The sequence below is a fragment of the Oncorhynchus keta genome, chromosome 12, assembly GCF_023373465.1.
Source record: "Oncorhynchus keta strain PuntledgeMale-10-30-2019 chromosome 12, Oket_V2, whole genome shotgun sequence".
Lineage (NCBI taxonomy): Eukaryota > Metazoa > Chordata > Actinopteri > Salmoniformes > Salmonidae > Oncorhynchus > Oncorhynchus keta.
The window spans coordinates 2,124,352-2,144,241 of record NC_068432.1 but is presented as its reverse complement, the minus strand read 5'-3'; the positions used below and the strand labels follow the sequence as shown (position 1 = coordinate 2,144,241).

General features: G+C 42.6%; 1 protein-coding gene across 5 annotated transcripts; it reads left to right on the top strand.

Moving 5' to 3' along the window:
- Positions 1-207: 207 nt before the first annotated feature.
- On the top strand, positions 208-18,352 carry LOC118390858 (RNA-binding protein 27-like). Of its 5 annotated transcripts, none has more exons than XM_035781558.2 (21): positions 209-522; positions 1,234-1,352; positions 1,507-1,634; positions 1,744-1,826; positions 2,086-2,282; positions 3,057-3,359; positions 4,208-4,438; positions 6,260-6,421; positions 8,079-8,234; positions 8,482-8,623; positions 8,841-9,024; positions 9,248-9,475; positions 9,643-9,771; positions 9,917-10,045; positions 10,160-10,234; positions 13,363-13,524; positions 13,675-13,779; positions 14,801-15,019; positions 15,232-15,315; positions 15,433-15,552; positions 15,810-18,352. In XM_035781558.2, exons 1-21 carry the CDS (start codon positions 464-466, stop codon positions 15,888-15,890), a joined length of 3,096 nt encoding a protein of 1,031 aa, XP_035637451.1. In that variant the 5' UTR covers positions 209-463; the 3' UTR covers positions 15,891-18,352. The 5 variants fall into 5 exon arrangements, with proteins under 5 accessions (XP_035637454.1, XP_035637451.1, XP_035637450.1 ...); XM_035781557.2 differs by having other exon boundaries at positions 9,640-9,771; XM_035781560.2 differs by having other exon boundaries at positions 210-522; positions 8,079-8,225; positions 9,640-9,771.
- Positions 18,353-19,890: the final 1,538 nt, after the last annotated feature.

The following is a 19,890-nucleotide window of genomic DNA, read 5'->3' as shown; positions in this document are numbered from 1 at the left end:
AAAAAGCTAATTTTAGTTTTCATTCATGTTTACGATTTTCTGTAGACCTTGTGGCTGTGATAACTAGTGACAACCCCTCGGTTTGGCCAGCAGATTGGCTTACGACATGCCCGTTATGTCGCGGTTAGTGCTATCTGGTATCCTTGGGACGTTCATACCCTTTAACCCTAACCCTAACCTGAACGAAGCTTAATCACTACCCTAAATCTTACCTTAACCCTTATCAAACCCTAACATTTTCAATTTCAATGGGGGTAACGTCAGAGTTGGGACGCCCCAATGATCCAAAATAGCAATGAACCTTATGTTGCCATGCCTGTGTTTGAACGTAAAGCAACTCGTCCGACCTGCAAGTGAAGTGATTAGTAAAGGCCTAAGCTTAATATACATTTATAGACGATGAAAGTAGGAATATCACAACACACCTTGAACTTATAGTCAGTATTATTAAGCCGTTTTCACGATGATCATAGAAAATGTGGAAGCTTTGAAGTCGTGGCTCGCAAAACTCCTGGAGCCAATGTGAGTGATGAATTGAAATGACACTTAGCTAGCTAGCTTGCACGAGTTAGCACGCTAACTAGCTACGCCACCACTAGCTTGCTCTGTGGCAGTGCAAATACCAATTGAACGTTTGTGTAAATTATACGGCGTTAAACATTCTGCATATCTGGTATGTTGGGCAAATTGTAGAAACAAATCACACGAAGGCATTCTAGATAACGTTATGTGTTTTGGTGTCGCTGCCGCAATACATTAACTAACTAGCCAGCTGGAAAGCTAGTTAACTTTGACTACCAGCTAACTAAAGTTGGCTAGTTAAACTCAATCAACATCGTCCCAATCAACGATAATCATTGATATTACTACTGCACAGCAAGTGTGGCTTGTGACGTATGGGTAACTTAGGATATTAAATTAACTAGACTGGCGTAGTGACTAAGGTAGCTTAGCTACCCCTAGACACTGCTAGTGGTGACGTCGAGCATTTGTAGCCAACCAGCTAGCTAGCCAGTTAGAACGCCTGACATCCCAGTTTATATAAGTGTGTGTTGTCATTGCTAACATATATGTTAGGTAGAACTAGATTCGTGTCTAACCTGCTGCCTCAATTCAAAATCTCAAACTTTCTTGCCATTGCAACTTTCTTGGCTTGGCTACACATGATTATTGACAGATATTGTCTGATTACAAACCCTGTTCTGAGCAATATGGGTAATGTTGCTTTTGCAGATGTGATGCTGACCCCTCTGCTTTAGCCAATTATGTTGTGGCTTTGGTAAAGAAGGACAAACCTGAGAAAGAGCTAAAAGCACTTTGTGCAGATCAACTGGATGTCTTCTTACAAAAAGGTAGGACACACAACTCATTAATGTCAGTGTTGTTTTTCATCACATAAACTAGTAGTTCCATTGTGGAAACATTTAGGTGACTGAATGATAGTCTGAAATAATTCAAGAGAAATGTTTCTAAAAGTCTTATGCCTTGATACTTCACCTATTACAGAAACCACTGGATTTGTTGATAAGCTCTTTGAATGTTTGACCACCAAAAACTACTTGGGTAATCCACTTGCTAAGGAAGTTCCCAAAGAGGACACCAAACTCCCTGTACTAAAACAGGAGGCTGTGGAGGTAAGGGCATTTGTTAAACTGGCTTCATGCAGAATCCTTTCCGTTGTATTATGTTGCAGTCTTTGATGGTTGGGATATAGCTCATTATTGTTATTTTCTTAATCTTAAGGTTGAAAATGTAGAAGAGGATAGGGGGGATAACAGGAGGAGAAGAAGTCCACTGAGAAACCGCTCTGACTTCAACGAGTCAAGGTAAGGCTGATATCTATGTTTTTGTTATTTTCCTGGTTCTCTCCAGTGAGTTCACCTCTTGACAGTGATGATGCTCTCTGGAGGTCAAGATGTTGGTTTGATTAGGCCCTTATGTCTAATGATCTTTGACACACAATGTAGGTCTTGTTGTTGAAATGCTAGTCACATCAGTAGTACAAATTACCATGAAAAGTTTGGTACTGTATAAAAAGTGCTGCTAAATAACTAACCAACATGCCTTGATCGCCTGACCACACAGGGGCCGTGATGACCGCAGACGAGACGACCGCAAGCGGCGTGACATGGACCGTCACGGTAAAAGCACAGATTCCCACCGCGATAGGCATGACCGGCGCGGAGGCAACTCTCGTGGGCGCAGCTACAGCCGCAGCAGGAGCCGCAGCCGAAGTGGGAGCCGAGACATGAGCAGGGACAAGGAGCACAGCAGAGGGAGAGGTGAGACTCACAGGGGCGCGAACCTGGATAAATCTGCTTCACTTCAAATGTTAACCTAAAAGGTTGAAAACAAATCTTTGCTAAGAAGAGGCAAGATTCAAGAAATTAGCCTATTGATTGGACTTGTACTGGGGAGATCCTCTGTGGTGTGGATGTCTCATAATAAAGATTTTGATAAATTCTGGGCAGTGGTGGGAAAAGTACTCAATTGTCATACTTGAGTAAAAGTGAAGATACATTAATAAAAAATGACTCCAGTGAAAGTCACCCAGTAAAATACTACTTGAGTAAATCTAAAAGTATCTGGTTTTAAATGTACTGAAGTACAGTGGTGGAAAGAGTACTAAATTGTCATACTTGAGTAAAAGTAAATGCTACACATCAAATTCTTTATATTAAGCAAAACAGACGACACAATTATTATTTTTTTGTACAGACAGGCACACTACAGTTGGGATTACAACAAGTTATATTGATAGGTGTGTGAATTGGACCATATTGCTGTTCTGCATGAGCGTTTAAAATGTCACGAGTATTTTTGGGTGTCAGGGGAAATGTATGGGAGTAAAAAGTAAATATTTTCTTTAGGTATGTGTTGGAGATAAAAGTTGTAAAAAAATATAATTATAGGAGTCAAGTATGGCTACCCCAAAAAAGGACTTAAGTAGTACTTCAACGTTTTTTAAACTAAACCTTGAACCAGTGGTGTAATGTTAAGTTCGCATTGTGACTTTTGGGTTAAAGCTTTTCTCTGTGTCTCTGTATGTTCAACAGATTACAGGTCAAAGTTTGAAGTGGAGAGGAAGGAGCCTGAGAGTTTCAACTCCACCTCTGGGTCCCTGGGTACCCAACAACAGCAGCAACACCAGCATCCGCCACCTCTCCTGCCAACCCCCCAGCAGCACCCGTTCCCCTCCTCTGCTGGCCAAGCTGTCCCCAGCTCTGTTACCGTGGTAGCGCCCGCTCACCTGCCCGACAGCACCACGGAGAGCTGGTCTAATTACTACTCCAATCACAGGGAGGGCAAGTTGTTCAACAAGAGCACTTCAGTCAAGCACCGCTGTCGCGACTACGACGGTAAGGGCTCACCTCTGGGTTATTCCGGAGAAAGACTTTTCAACTGAAATAGTCTTATTTCACTCTGATCTTAGGTCTATATTATGAAATTAGATGTTACCTATGTCTCTTAGCCCTACAGTTAATCTAGCAACAATATCTGGCTTTTACTTGTGCCTTGATTTAACCAGGTAAGTCATTGAGAACCCATTCTCTTTTACAATAATGACCTGTTGTTTATGTAGCTGAACATCTCTTATCTGTTTTAGTGACTGAACGACAAGACTTAACTCATCCATATCCAAAATAGTTTCTAATGTACATGCAAAAACTTGTGAAAGGAGAATAATTGAAGCAGGTGGCCTTGGATGGCCTTCTAGTCATTGTATATGCTAGGAGCCTTAGCTGTAGAGTGTTAAGTTCATGTGTCTACAGTAGTCAAATTGTACAAATATCAGCCAATTGTTTGTTTAAGAAATTAAATGCGGTAGGTTGGTTGCATTCTAAACCTCAGTAAGTGTGAGCCTGGTTTAAAGCACCACTAATGACCCAGGTTCAACATCCTTCCCCTGAGAGTACAGATCAGGCTTAGAGCCGCTTCTCCAATGGGACACTGTTTATATTTATCCAACAGTCTCAACAGCGCAGCGATATTTCTCACTCTGCCCCACCATTGAGGGTTCAGAGAATTGCCTGGATGTTATCAGGAGCTCTAAACAAAACGGTTGCAAAGTAGATGCATCTAATTTTGGGCTGATGTCATTTTTTAGAAAGCAATTCTAGAAAGCAATTCTGAGTGCAATTATGGTAAGAATGTAATTGATCGTTTTTAAGCAATTTTCATTGATCTTCCTTTCTGTCTTCTGCAGAGAAAGGTTTCTGTGTGCGTGGTGACCTCTGTCCCTTTGACCACGGCAATGATCCTCTGATTGTGGACGACGTCACGCTGCCCGCTATGATCCCGTTTCCCCCACCTGGAATGCCACCGCCGGCCCGGATGGCCATGCCACCCATGACCGAGCCGCCCCCTGCCATCAGGATGCCCATGCCCCCCCACGGCCAGCCGCCCCCACCGGGCATCTTCCCTATGCCTCCTCCTGGTGAGTAATGTTACCATGTCTCTGCTATGATGCCGTCTCCAATTCGACCATCACTCCTGATCCCTGAATACTTACCAGTCTGTGTTTGACATAGGTTAAGGCCAAGTGTTTTTCCTGGTCAGGTCACATAATTAGGAAAAACCCAGGGCCCTAACTTTGGATCTTAATGTGGTGAGAGTCATTTTAGGATGCATGGATGTTTGTTTACATCAGTGGTCAACAACCGGTCGATCGCGTTCCTAGTCGATCACCAAACATTTCTGTAAAAAGAAACAACGATAAAGCCTGGCAATTAAGTTTCTTTCTTTTTTATTCGCTTCATGCTGTTGGCGGTAGGTGCACTTGATTCAGCAGCCCTAGCGCTGGGAAGGCAAAGTGTGACCATTTTGAACCGTTTCATGTGTCTGAAGGTAGAATTCCGCCTATCCGGCAGGCCCAGAGTGCAAATCAAGTGCACCTACAGGCCAACTGCTGGCCAATCCGATAGCTCAGATCACCGTGTCTGCACAGTTTCTTAGACTGTAAAAATAAGTCTTGAGCGCACAGCAAAGTTGATACTCTGAGATTTTAAAACTTTTAAAACCATGACTAGATAGAGATTCAACGAATACAGCAAAGCGCTGCTGATTTTATTAGTAACTTCATGTTTAACTTCAACACTTTGTGCATTTTATGGCTTATAAAAGTGTTGAACGTTCTCCCTCCTTCGACTTGAGTTTCGCCATCAGCTGGAAGACTGTCCCCTTTTCTCAGCGGAGGGAGGGACGGTGAGTCGGGTGAGGGGCAGCCTCACTGATACACTCTCCCTCCCCTCAGGTTGACCATCAGATGCAGGCCATCAGTCCAGTAAAATAAAACATTATTATGCTCAGCAAATGATCTATTGCCATTTGTGATCATATACCTAAAATATCATTTCAAAATGGTTTGAGAAGAACATTGGCAGGGCAATTCAAGCATAGCCAATATGCAGGGATAATGTATTCTGCATATAGCCTAATTACAAACCTCTGCTACAGAATTGTTTTAATAGGTTATTGCGTAGGCTTACGTCTTTTTAAGTCACGTTTAAAAAATATATATTAAAAAATCGACCTGCATTTTGCCTCAAGGTGATCTAGACTCAGAAAAGGTTGGTAACCACTGGTTTACGTCATTGAGTAGGAAGCCGTTAGCATTTGTTTAAGGTAGAGGGCTTCATTCCCGCCGGAAGCTGATTTAGCAGCATGATCATTACACAAGTGCACCTTTTGCTGGGGACAATATAAGGCTGCTTTAAAATGTACAGTTGTCACACAACACAATGCCACAGATGTCTCAAGTTTTAAGGGAGCAGGCAATTGGCATGCTGACTGCAGGAATGTCCACCGGAGCTGTTGCTAGAGAATGTAATATTTATTTCTCCACCATAAGCTACCTACAATGTCATTGCTGAGAACTATTTCTGTCTGTAATAGGGCACTTTAGTGGAGAAAACCTTATTCTGATTGGCTGGGCCTGGCTGCCAAGTGGGTGAGCCTATGCCCTCCAAGTCCCACCCACCACTGCCCAGCCATGTGAAATCCATAGATTAGGGCCTAATGAATTGAATTAAATTGACTGATTTCTTATATGAACTGTAACTCAGTAAAATCTTTGAAATTGTTCAGTGCAGATACGCACCTCAGAGAAACAGCTGTCTTTGTTGTTTTCTTACCCTCACTAGTGCTCACCCTATACTGCATGTCTGTGCTTTACCTAGCCTTTTCTGTTCAGGAGTTTTAAGTAAATGGCCTTTGTCTAGTATTAACTGGGTTCAGCTTGGATTTGTATCTCCCATAGGGCCCCCATTAATACCAGCAAGTGGGATAGATACTCCCAACAACTCAGGAGCGAGTTCTGCCTCCTCTCTGGGACTGCCTGGAGTGGGACCTCTACCTCCTCTTCCTCCACCACCTCCATCTTCTTCAGTCTCTCTACACCCCCAATATTCTCAGTCAGAATGTAAGCAGCTATGATTATCTCAATTGGCATGGAAAAGTGGTACTTTTAAGCATAGCTCCCATGTTATTTTGCTTTTTGTCAGTTTGTTTTCTTTGAAATACAGCATCTTTCAAATCAATGTGAACCAAATGGTATTGTTCAGTTTGACTGTAGTAAGTGAGGAAAGACAGAGAAATTATATTGGTTTAAAAATGTTTATGGTTCATTCACGTTTTGCAAATGATTTCCTTTTTGGGTGGTGGTGTTAGTTTTGTTTTTGTGTCCAACTGCCTTGCCTGCATGATCAAGTCATTTATTTAGGGTGCAATAACTTATGTTGACCAGAGGGTCACACTGTTTCTGAACTGGAAATCTACTGTTGGTGCTGTAAGGTGCACATTAGATAAGTGCAAACTATATTTGACTAATCCTGCCCACATACATGAGAAAATGAATGATTTGAAATGCAGTCCATTTCTCTACTCTTAATACAAAACAATAATTATATATATATCACACAGACACACACACACTACCGTTCAAAGGTATGGGGTCACTTAGAAATGTCCTTGTTTTTGAAAGAAAAGCACATTTTTTGGTCCATTAAAAATAACATCAAATTGTTCGGAAATACAGTGTAGACATTGTTACTGTTGTAAATGACTGTTGTAGCTGCAAACGGCAGATTTGTAAAAAAAAAAAAAAAAAAAAAAAAATGGAATATCTACATAGGCGTACAGAGGCCCATTATCAGCAACCATCACTCCTGTGTTCCAATGACACATTGTGTTAGCTCATCCAAGTTTATAATTTTAAAAGGCTAATGGATCATTAGAAAACCATTTAGCAATTATGTTAGATTAGCTGAAAACTGTTGTGGTGATTTAAAGAAGCAATAAAACTGGCTTTCTTTAGACTAGTTGAGTATCTGGAGCATCAGCATTTGTGGACTCGATTACAGGCTCAAAATGGCCAGAAACAAATAACTGTCTTCTGAAACTCGTCATTCTATTCTTGTTCTGAGAAATTAAGGCTATTCCATGTGAGAAATTGCCAAGAAACTGAAGAGCTCGTACAACGCTGTGTACTACTCCCTTCACAGAACAGCGCGAACTGGCTCTAACCCGAATAGAAAGAGTGGGAGGCCCCGGTGCACAACTGAGCAAGAGGACAAGTACATTAGTGTCTAGTTTGAGAAACAGACGCCTCACAAGTTCTCAACTGGCAGCTTCATTAAATAGTACCCGCAAAACACCAGTCTCAACGTCAACAGTGAAGAGGCGACTCCGGGATGCTGGCCTTCTAGGCAAAGAAAAGCCATATCTCAGACTGGCCAATAAAAATAAAAGATTAAGATGGGCAAAAGAACACAGACACTTGACAGAGGAACTCTGCGTGTGTGTGTGTATTTATTTTACTTGCTCTGGGTGTCTCCATGTTTTAGTTTAGTGCATGCATTCTTGACAGTCCCAAGCCATAGCCTATTATATAGAAAAATCTGACTTTATAATATTGAGCTCAATAGTATGGTTATACTTAGGTTTTCCTTGTAAGCATGCATGCATACAGTTAAAGTAGGTGTTGTTACAGATATGCCTGTTTGGGAATTGTCACTCTCCACAGTGTAAAATGCTGTTTTAGTTCTTCTAATGATGTGTCCCATCCCTTGTGTTGCCAGATAATTACGACCCAGAGGCCTACAACCCAGAGTCTCCAGGCATCACTGCAGCCAGCCGGCCCCAGTACAGGCAGTTCATCCCCCGCATCCAGACCCAGAGACCCAACCTGATTGGCCTCACTTCTGGAGATGGCCAGGGATCCAGAGGTATCACATGTGGGTCTATCCTGTCCCACTTTAATTAATCAATCCTTTTTACTTAACACAGTCACTTTAGTTATTTAGATTGGTCCTTTCCTCTGCTCCTAACCAATACGAAACATGAGACGAGTTCCATATGTTAATTTATTTGGAAAACATGATCAAACAACTCGAACAGCTAGAATCACTTTACGTATCCTTATTGTCGTCCAGGTTCGAGCTGTGTCATTACGACCGACTGCTTTTCTCCTTTTCCCAGCAGCTAACATAGTGATCCAGACAGAGCCGGCAGTGGCAAGTGTTCCCAGCAGTGTGTCCCGCTACAGCAGCACCGAGCAGGAGAGCAGGAAGAGGCCCATGGGGCCCACAGAGGGCCAGCTGCCCAAAAAGCCCTGGATGGACAAGTAAGAACACACACACACACAAGGGCCACCCTGAACACTCACAGTACCGACCCTCCACCACTGCAGCGTTGTGAGCGATTCCAGTTCAATGGCAGTTTTAATTGAGCTCTGTAAGAGTCTGGATTTAGATGACTCGTTACTTGACCCGAACTCTGCTTCACAGATCACTGTCATTGGCTCCTCTGCCCTGTCACTCACTTCTGTCATTCTCTTCCAGGTCAAACTACCAGGCCAACAACCAACTCAACTTCCCCAACAACAAGCCCCAACACGGGGGCTTCCCCAAGAAGAATCACTATGTCAACACTAAGCTGGAAGTGCGCAAAATCCCCCGAGATCTCAACAACATCACCAAATTGAATGAACACTTTAGCAAGTTTGGTACCATCGTGAATATTCAGGTAAGAGTAACATGACTGTAGTTGACTATTTCATTAGCTTTTTTATTTTTTATCTCGACAGCACTTTACTCACAATTTCTTGATATCATTTGTACCACTAAACACAGGAACTCTTTAGATCATTATTGGGGCGTCTACATACTTTCGAGGGTAATCAAGGACACACCTGCTTGCCTATATCACTACTTCCTGTATCTTCTTTGACCTGTCCTGTCTCCAATAGGTGGTGTTTGGTGGTGACCCAGAGGCAGCTTTGATCCAGTACACAGCCAACGAAGAGGCACGGCGAGCCATCTCCAGCATTGAGGCGGTGCTCAACAACCGCTTCATCCGTGTGTACTGGCACCGAGAGGCCAACACCCAGCAGCAGGGACAGAGCATGGGTCAGGGTCAGGGGGACGGACCGAGCCAGAGCTCTGCCATGGGGCAACAGCAACCCAACGTCCACAAGGTGAACAGCACACTTGTGACTACTGCAAAAAAAAACTTTTCTTAGCTGGTCAAACCATTAATTCATTCAACCAGCAGTTTTGGTTTTGAACAGAGAAGTTCTAAGTTCCAGGTCAGCAGTGATCATCATCTATGCATTACTTTCTATCTTTCTGTATAAACCAGCAGGTGATAAAGCAGCACAGTCCCGGGGCCTATGTGCTGAATAATAAGACGGTGCCCAAACATTGCCACGGTGTTGGGGCTGTGGCCGGGGGAAAACTGGACTCCCTGCACCCCAGCACGGACACTGCAGCAGTAAGCAGTAATTTCCTATGCTCTGTGGGTCTGAGTGTGCCCCTATACATGTCTGCAGCACGGTGTTGTATTATGGCAAAGAGAGTGGATTGACACAGGGGGTAAGGTAGTAATCAAAGGGTCTGTTTGCCTCTCTCTATCCTAGGCACTCCTCGCCTCCTCTGGGGCCCTTCAGAAGGGACCCTACATGTCCACAGTCCTCAAGGCAACATCCAAGTCACTTGGTAAAACTGCCAAAGCACTTGAAGAACTGGAGGTCTTGAAAAAGAAGCAGGCAAGTCACTTTTGCTGTTAGCATTTTGAATAAGCTTCAGTGTATCATCACCTTTCATACAAAAATCTAAATTCCGCTCTAATCAATTGTTTGGTTTGTTCTTTGTTCATTCAGGAGACATTGAAGTTGCAACAGGACATGAGGAAAAAAAAACAGGAGATGCTTGAGAAACAGATTGAATGCCAGAAGGTATGGTTGCTTATATTACATATATACTGAACAAAAATATAAACGCAACATGTGAAGTGTTGGTCCCATGTTTCATGAGCTGAAATAAAATATTTCATTAATGTTCCATATGAACAAAAAGCATATTTTTTTCTCTCAAATTCTATATGCACAAATGTGTTTACATCCCTGTTATTGAGCATTTCTCTTTTACCAAGATAATCCATCCACCTGACAGGTGTGGCATATCAAGAATCTGATTAAACAGCATGCTCATTACACAGGTGCACCTTGTGCTGGGGACAAAAGGTCACTCTAAAATGTGCAGTTTTGTCACACAGCACAATGCCACGTGTCTCAAGTTGAGGGAGTGTGCAATTGGCATGCTGACTGCAGGAATGTCCACCAGAGCTGTTGCTAGATAATTTAATTTCTCTACCATAAGCCGCCTCCAATGTCATTTTAGAGAGTTTGGCAGTACTTCCAACACGCCTCACAACCGCAGACCACGTGTAACCACACCAGCCTAGGAGCTCCATCTGAGTTCACCTGCGGGATCGTCTGAGACCAGCCACCCGGACAGCTGATGAAACTGGGGTTTCCACAACCAAAGAATTTTCGAAGAACTGTCAGAAACCGTCTCAGGGAAGCTCATCTTTGTGCTTCCCGGGGTCTTGACCTGACTGAAGTTCAGCGTTATAGCCGACTTCAGTGGGCAAATGCTCACCTTCATTGGCCACTGGCAGAAGTGTGCTCTCACACAGATGAATTCCGACTTCAACTGTACCACGCAGATGGCAGACAACGTGTATGGCATCGTGTGGTAGTGCTATTTGTTAATGCCAACGTTGTGAACAGAGTGCCCCATGGTGGGGTTATGGTATGGGCAGGCATAAGCTACGGACAACGAACACAATTGCATTCTATGGATGGCAATTTCAATGCACAGAGACCGTAATCAGATCCTGAGGCCCATTGTGCCATTCATCCTACGCCATCACCTCATGTTTCAGCATGATATTGCACAGCCCCTTGTCGCAAGGACCTGTACACCCATTCAGCATGTTTGGGATGCTCTGGATCGACATGTACGACAGCGTGTTCCAGTTCCTGCCAATATCCAGCAACTTCGCACAGCCATTGAAGACGAATGGGACAACATTCCATAGGCCACAATCAACATTCTGATTCAACTCTATGCAAAGGAGATGTATCGCGCTGCATGAGGGAAATGGTGGTCGCACCAGATACTGACTGGTTTTCTGGTCCACACCCCTACTTTTTTTTTTCAAGGTATCTCTGACCAACAGATGCATAGAGTGCATTTTTCCACATTTTGTTACGTTACAGCCATATTCTAAAATTGATTAAATAGTTTCCCCCCCTCAATCTACAAACAATACCCCATAATGACAATGCAAAAACAGGTTTTTTAAATGTATTGCTAATGTATAACATTTTTGGGGAAATATCACTTTTAAGTATTCAGACCCTTTACTCAGTACCTTTGGCTGCAATTACAGCCTTGAGTCTTCTTCTATATGAAGCTACAAGCGTGGCACACCTGTATTTGGGGACTTTCTCCCCTTCTTCCCTGCAGATCCTCTCAAGCTCTGTCAGGTTGGATAGGGAGCGTCACTGCACAGCTATTTTCAAGCCTAACCGGAGATGTTCGATTGGGTTCAAGTCCGGGCTCTGACTGGGCTCCCCTCAAGGACATTCACAGCCACTCTTGCATTGTCCTGCATTGTCTTGGCTGTGTGCTTAGGGTCGTTGTCCTTTTGAAAGGTGAACTATCGCCCCGGTCTGAGATCCTGAGCGATCTGGAGCAGGTTTTCATCAAGGATCTCTCTGTACTTTGCTCCGTTCATCTTTCCCTCGATCCTGACTCGTCTCCCAGTCAATACCGCTGAAAAACATCTTCCACAACATCCTGCCACAGCCATGCTTCACCGTAGGGATGGTGTCAGGTTTCCTCCATGCTTGACATTCAGGCCAAAGAGTTCGATCTTGGTTTCATCAGACCAGAGAATCGTATTTCTCATGGTCTGAGAGTCTTTAGGTGCCTTTTGGCAAACTCCAAGCGGGCTGTCATGTGCCTTTTACTGAGGAGTGGCTTTAGTCTGGCCACTACCATAAAGGCCTGATCGGTAGAGTGCTGCAGAGATTCTGGAAGGTTCTCCCATTTCCACAGAGGACCTCTGGTGCTCTGTCAGAGTGACCATTGGGTTCTTGGTCACCTCCCTGACCAAGGCCCTTCTCACCCGATTGCTCAGTTTGGCTGAGCGGCCAGCTCTAGGAAGAGTCTTGGTGGTTCCAAACTTCTTCCATTTAAGAATGATGGAGGCCACTGTTCTTGGGGTCCTTCAATGCTGCATAAATGTTTTGGTACCCTTCCCCATCCTATGCCTCTCCTGTCTCTGACCTTGGTGTTTGCTCTGACATGCGCTGTCAACTGTGGAACCTTATATAGACAGGTATGTGCCTTTCCAAATCATGTCCAATCAATTGAATTGACCACAGGTGGACTCCAAGTTGTAGAAGCATCTCAAGGATGATCAATGGAAGCAGGATGCACCTGAGCTTGATTTTGAGTCTCATAAGCAAATGTTCTAAATATTTATCTAAATAAGGTATTTCTGTTTATTTTTAATGAATTTGCTACAATTTCGAATCACCTGTTTTCACTTTGACATTGTGGGGTATTGTGTGTAGATTGATGAGGGGCAAAAAATGATTTAATTAATTTTAGAATGAGGCTGTCACGTAACAAAATGTGTAAAAGGGGAAGGGGTCTGAATACTTTCCAAATGGATTGTATCTGTATTCCCAGTCATGTGAATTTGTAGATTAGGGCCTAATTAATTTATTTCAATTGACTGATTCCCTTATAAATGGTTCAGATCTTTGAAATTGTTGCATGTTGCGTTGATATTTCTGTCCAGTGTAGTTAATCATTTAAAGGATACCACCATCACCACCTTCCATTTTACAGTTGCACATAAAGCCACATGCAGTGATCATCATCACATTGTCCATTCACTATCAAAACTAAGGACACCGGTAAGACCAAAAGAGCCGATGTGTTGTCCTGGAAAACCCTACTTGTCTAGCACTGATTAGTCAATCTCATGTCCTTCCTCCTATAGGCTCTAATAAACAGACTTGAAAAGAACCGGGCCACATTGAAGCCAGAGGAGAGGGCCAACCTTATGAAGACTCTGAAGGATCTGACTGACAAGATCTCCCAGCTCCAGAACGAGATGAACCCAGCCTCCCACTCCACGGCCCAGTCCAAGACCAAGATAGATGTGAGTCTACCTACCATATCATATAGGGCTGTAATTACTTAATTGCGCCATCACCGCCATTTACAGTATTTGCTTATACTATGTAGTTCATGCATTGTGGAAATCCAAACGTAATATCAATGGTTCTGTTTGATTTGTGCTTTCCCTCAGAAACAAAAGGAGCTTCTGGATGCAGAGCTTGATTTCCACAAGAAGATGAGTTCTGGAGAGGACACGACAGACCTGAAGCAGAAACTGGGTCAGCTGCAGGTTGAGGTGGGTAGACGGAGTATCCATACTTTCGGAAGTCATCTCTCTAGAACTAATGACCATGTCTGGAATGTAGCATTGTTCTGGCATACTGAAAGAGTAGTGGCAGACAAGACAACTCCTCTGCAGTCATTTAGCTGGGGTGCTGCGCCAGGGCAAAATCATTGCCGGCACACCCCAAAAATATGGAACATGAAAAAATTATACAATCCATTCCAGAGGGAAAACACGTCCTCGGTGTCAGAGGATCAGGTTCTAAACAACAAACTCGTTGTTGTTTTTTTCTTCTCATGGCAACACCTCTGCATCCTTTCCCAGCCTGGTGTGCTTAAATTAGCTTCCATGAAATATGCATGGCTTTATCCCTCTTCTGCACATTAAACTGCAGGCACTTACCAAGCCCAGAGGACACCCACTAACTAATCCTAACGAAACACATATCCTACATTGATGCATCTGATTTCATTGAAGTTTGAGCTTGTGTTCCTTGTAAGAAAATAGAGGGATGACATTTAGTAGGAGGGGTGGGGAAGGACGAGTGTTGGCGTTCACCATTTTTACATTTTGAGTTATTTAGCAGACTCTCTTATCCAGAGCGACTTACAGGAGCATTTAGGGTTAAGTGCCTTGCTCAAGGATACAGACAGATTTTTCACCAAGTCAGCTTGGGGATTCGAACCAGCCATCTTTTGTTTAATGGCCCTACGCCCTTAACCAGTAGGCTACCTGCCGCTCCAAGACATCAGGCCCATCACAATCAGCCTGCTGGTCCATATTCCCTTGGACTCATTAAAGATGGATACCAGACCTGTGGGGACACTTGTTCTGAGTGGCATTACATTTTCTTCCTAGATACTGACGCTGCATGGCACTGTTTGCTGAGGACATGCCAGGTGGCACAACTGTCTTTCTTGCTTCCACATCTGTCTCTGTGGTACTCTCCTAATAGTGCCAGGTGGCACCTCATTTTGTGTGATGTTGAGGAGTAGCTGTGGATCTGATGACTTTGTTGGCTGTGTTCCCCTAGGCCACGTGGTTGGGCTTGATACCGACCGGGCGGGGAAAGGTAGACGATCCAATAGGCGTCAGGGGCAGGGGCCGAGGCCGGGGCAGGGGCAGGGGACGGGGACACAGAGGAGGAGGAAGAGGAGGGGGCAATCACATGGTGGTGGACCACAGGCCCCGGGCCATTGCCATCATGGGAGTCACACAGGAAGAGAAGGAGGAGCTGCTGCCTCACTTTGTGGTAAGGAAATACAACCATCACATCTTATCCTATACAGCTAGTTGCATGGTTCCCCCAAAATGGCTTATTTTAAAATTGGAAAGTCAGAGCTAGAACTCATCCTGTGGCACAAAGCATGAATCGTTATAGTAGTAAAAGCAATGCCTGAGAAGATGTGTAAAGGAGTTTCCACTGGCACTTACGGCTGTTTCGTATTCTTGTCTTTGTCACAGAAATTTGGTGAGATACAGGAGCTTCATGATCAGGATGCCACCAGCGTTGTCATAACGTTCAAGACCCGGAGTGAAGCAGAGAATGTATGTCCTGCAGATGTGACGCACAGTAGCTCGTAACATTTGGATGCCTTTATAACAGACAGTTAACACAAGTTTGAATTGAATTTCACCCTTCATGATAATTTTCACATTTTATAGGCTGCAAACCAAGGAGCAAAGTTCAAAGGTCGCGTTCTACAGATTTCATGGCACAAGCCGAAGACTCCATCCATGTCCACAGAGCCTGAAGAGGAGAGGTTGAAGGATGAGGCCAATAAGGTATGTTACTATACATCTCTCCCCATACATTTCCCATTTCTTTACCATTTAGGCATTTTGGAAAAGCATGTCATGTTAATAAATCAGAATTAAATTATATAAATGAGAGTGCAGCATAGCTGTGTCCTAATACGAATTATCGATTGCAAAATGGTTGATTTAGTGAGTTTTGTATTTATTTTGCAGAATTATAGATCGTTTTTAGTCAAATGTTTTAATGACATCAAAATGCATGTTCTTTGATTTCATTCCTCCAGGAGGAAGTCAGCCCCTACCTGCTTATGGAGGAAGACGACGATGAGGATGACGAGTACGAGAGTCGTTCATGGAGGCGATGAATGCAATACGAACGTCACACTTTTTAGTGGGAATTACTTTATTTTTTAAAAACAAATTCAAGCCGATTTGACGAAATCACTTGGTTTTTCTTTTGTTGCAATTTCCAGTATTTTGAGACTGAAGAATGAAACACATGAGAGAAAGCAGTTCCTTTAATGATACGTTTGAAGCTTGAAAAGGCAGACTGTTTTGTCTCTTCAAACATCTGAATAATTATTAAAATCTCACTTTTTCTGAGAAAAAAATCTAAACTGTTATAAATAGATGTATGTTTCGATGTGGTTACTAGATAATCGGTAACACACAACATTTGTGACTACTGTGAATAGCTAGTTATTTTTATATATATTTAAGCTATGGTTTCCTTCGCTCCCTTGTTTGGCTAATGTTGTCTATAATTTCGAGGCACAAAGGTCCTCAGTCCAGGGACGGCCACACCCTCACAGATCTCACCGTCTCGGTCTACAGCAGAGGTCACTAAGTTTACAGTCCCCTGTTGAAAAGCCCTTGCAAAATTAGATACAACCTCCGTCTTGAATTTCGAGATACAATTGATATTCCCCTGAGTATTTTGCTGTCGACTAAATGTGTGGTGCCACTTTATGTACATATGAACACCAAGACTGTTACGCACTTTTGAGATGGTGTGTAACAACTGTTTTCCCCTTCCCTTAGTCATCTGAAAGCCAAAGACATATTTGGATGAGGAGCTAGTCATTCATTGTCAAACGTGTTGGATTTCTGTAGACAATGTTGTTTGAATGTATACTGAACATTTGATTTGTATCTCTAATTTTGCCTTACGTAATCAGCAGAGGGCTGACTTTTTATGAGATGAGTGATTTTCTTCTGTAAATGTTGTAAATGTTTGCAATAGGATTTACTTTGATACTCCCCCATTTTTAATTAGTCATTTGAATGAATGTGGACATTGTCAGGAAAAGAGGTCCCACTTACTCTGCTTATTTAACATAGGTTTGTGTTTAAACCAACCCTTGTGGCGTCACTTCACATAACATCAAAGACACATTCATACCAACTCATCTCTGCCAGGATTCATCAAGGGAAAATGCATGGTTTTGACAGAGTTGTCAAATAACCAGTCAGTTGTTACAGATTGGTAATGTTTCCATGCACAGATTCGGATCTTAATTTACATACATCAGCAGTTAATCCATTTCCACATAAGTGAGGCACCTAATGTTAATGAGTGAGGATCCCCCCCATACCGCCCTGCAAGTGGAGAAACGTTGGTGGCTCTGAATGTGTTAACTAACATCAACTCTTGTATAATTGATGAAAAACAAAAGCTATATTTCCATTCTGTATTTACATTTATTCAAGAGAGGGAGAGCTTAAATTCTTTAGAGATGCCCCTGAAGTATAGATATTGAACCCTATAGCGTGTTATGCTTTCATATTTGGCCAGGACCAACCACCCTGTTGTAACTCAAGACTAAACCATTGGATTCAATATAAGCGCTGAAAACGGTTTATGTTGCCGTAGCCCCTGTAAGATTTTGACCCTTGTTCATTTTGCAGTCTTCTTGGGGAAAGTTAGATTAGAGTAACAGGAAAGTAAAGACTCCTCTCTAGACTTTGACTTGTCCTATCAGTGTGAGGCTTGGCGATAACTTTATCAGCATGACAATTTTAGATCAGTTAGGTCACAACATGTTTCTTTTTGGAGATCAATAAAAAGCCCATTGGAATGTGAGAAAGGGATGCCAGTCAGACTCCAGAACAGGGCTCCCCAACCCTGTTCGTGAAGAGCGACCCTCCTGTAGGATTTCACTCCAATCCCAGCTGTAACACCTGATTCCGCTTATCAACCAGCTGATTATTAGATTTGGGTTTGATTAAGGTAGGAGTGAGAACCTACAGGATGGTAGCTCTCCGGGAAAAGGGTTGGAGAACCCTGCTCTAGAAGGACAATTGCAGAGAATAAGAAATTGTAGTTTATCACTGCACAGTACCCTTCTTGTTTGCTATGTGCTTTTCCTGTTTGGATTGCATATTTCACAGCAACATATGAACAGCCCTTTGCTTGATAACTTCAGTAGGAGAAATCTAATGGCAGGACTATAACTTCAGTGAGATTTCAGAAATTGCTTTGAGGATTTTCTCCCAATGTTTGTACTACCTTGTGGACGCTACTATGACATGGTAGTTAGTGTAAAATGTAAAACACTTATTGGAAGAATATTTTTTTGGATTTGTTATTGTTTATATTTTCAGGAAGTGTATGTATTTTTGATTTATTCTGTTTGTAAAATGGATTTCTAACTCACTAGCATGTTTGCTTTTACCAATAAACATGGAGGAATGGTGTTAGGAACAAAATACATTTAAATAAACAACTTGAATTAGACAAGTAAAAAAAAAAATATATATTACCGTTAAAATTTCAACATTGCGAAGATGCGAGAGAAACCATTCCCAAAAAATATTACCTTTAAAACCTGTGTTGTGTCCTTTCTTTAGTATAGATCTGAATGATATATAGTTGAAGTCGGGAGTTTACATACACTTAGGTTGGGGTCATTAAAACTCGTTTTTCAACCACTCCACAAATTTCTTGTTAACAAATTATAGTTTTGGCAAGTCTGTTAGGACATCTACTTTTTGTATGACACAAGTCATTTTTCCAACAATTGATAACAGACAGATTATTTCACTTATAATTCACTGTATCACAATTCCAGTGGGTCAGAAGTTTACAAACACTAAATTGACTGTGCCTTGATACAGATTGGAAAATTATGTCATGGCTTTAGAAGCTTCTGATATGCTAATTGACATCATTTGAGTCAATTGGAGGTGTACCTGTGGATGTATTCCAGGGCCAACCTTCAAACTCAGTGACTGCTTGACATGATGGGGAAATCAAAAGAAATGAGCTGAAACCTCCAAAATGGAGACCTCCACAAGTCTGGTTCATCCTTGGGAGCAATTTCCAAATTGAAGGTACCACATTCATCTGAATAAACAATAGTATGCAAGTATAAACACCATGGGACCATGCAGCTGTCATACCGCTCAGGAAGGAGACACATTCAGTCTCCTAGATATGAACGTACTTTGGTGTGAAAAGTACAAATTAATCCCAGAACAATAGCAAAGGACCTTGAGAAGATGCTGGAGGAAATACGTACAAAAGTATCTATATCCACAGTAAAACGAGTCCTATATCGACATAACCTGAAAGACCGCTCAGCAAGGAAGAAGCTACTGCTCCAATCTAAAAAAGACTATGGTTTGCAACTGCACATGGGGACACTTTTTGTAGAAATGTCCTCTGGTCTGATGAAACAAAAATAGAACTGTTTGGCTATAATGACCATCGTTATGTTTGGAGGGAAAAAGGGGGAGGCTTGAAGGCGAAGAACACCATCCCAAACATGAAGAACGGGGGTGGCAGCATCATGTTGTGGGGGTGCTTTTCTGCAGGAGGGACTGGTGCACTTCACAAAATAGATGGCATCATGAGGGAGGAAAATTATGTTGATATATTGAAGCAACATCTCAAGACATCAGTCAGGAAGTTAAAGCTTGGTCGCAAATGGGTCTTCCAAATGCATAATGACCCCAATCACACTTCCAAAGTTGAGGCACAATGGCTTAAGGACAACAAAGTCAAGGTATTGAAGTTGCCATCACAAAGCCCTGACCTCAATCCTATAGAAAATGTGTGGGCAGAACTGAAAAAGTGTGTGCGAGCATGGAGGCCTTACAAACCTGACTCAGTTACACCAGCTTTGTCAGGAGGAATGGGCCAAAATTCATCCAACTTATTGTGGGAAGCTTGTGGAAGGCTACCCGAAACGTTTGACCCAAGTTAAACAATTTAAAGGCAATGCTACCAAATACTAATTAAGTGTATGTAAACTTCTGACCCACTGGGAATGTGATGAACGAAATAAAAGCTTAAATAAATCACTCTCTCTACTATTATTCTGACATTTCACATTCATAAAATAAAAGTGCTGATCCTAACTG

What these genes read in the sequence shown, in the direction of transcription:
- LOC118390858 (XM_035781557.2), top strand. Translation starts at nt 464, where the DNA reads ATGATCATAGAAAATGTGGAAGCTTTGAAGTCGTGGCTCGCAAAACTC. An exon ending in AGCAACCCAACGTCCACAAG is followed by an intron (nt 9,476 to 9,639) that starts GTGAACAGCACA and finishes TGTATAAACCAG; the next exon opens with CAGGTGATAAAGCAGCACAG. An exon ending in CCAGCACGGACACTGCAGCA is followed by an intron (nt 9,772 to 9,916) that starts GTAAGCAGTAAT and finishes TCTCTATCCTAG; the next exon opens with GCACTCCTCGCCTCCTCTGG.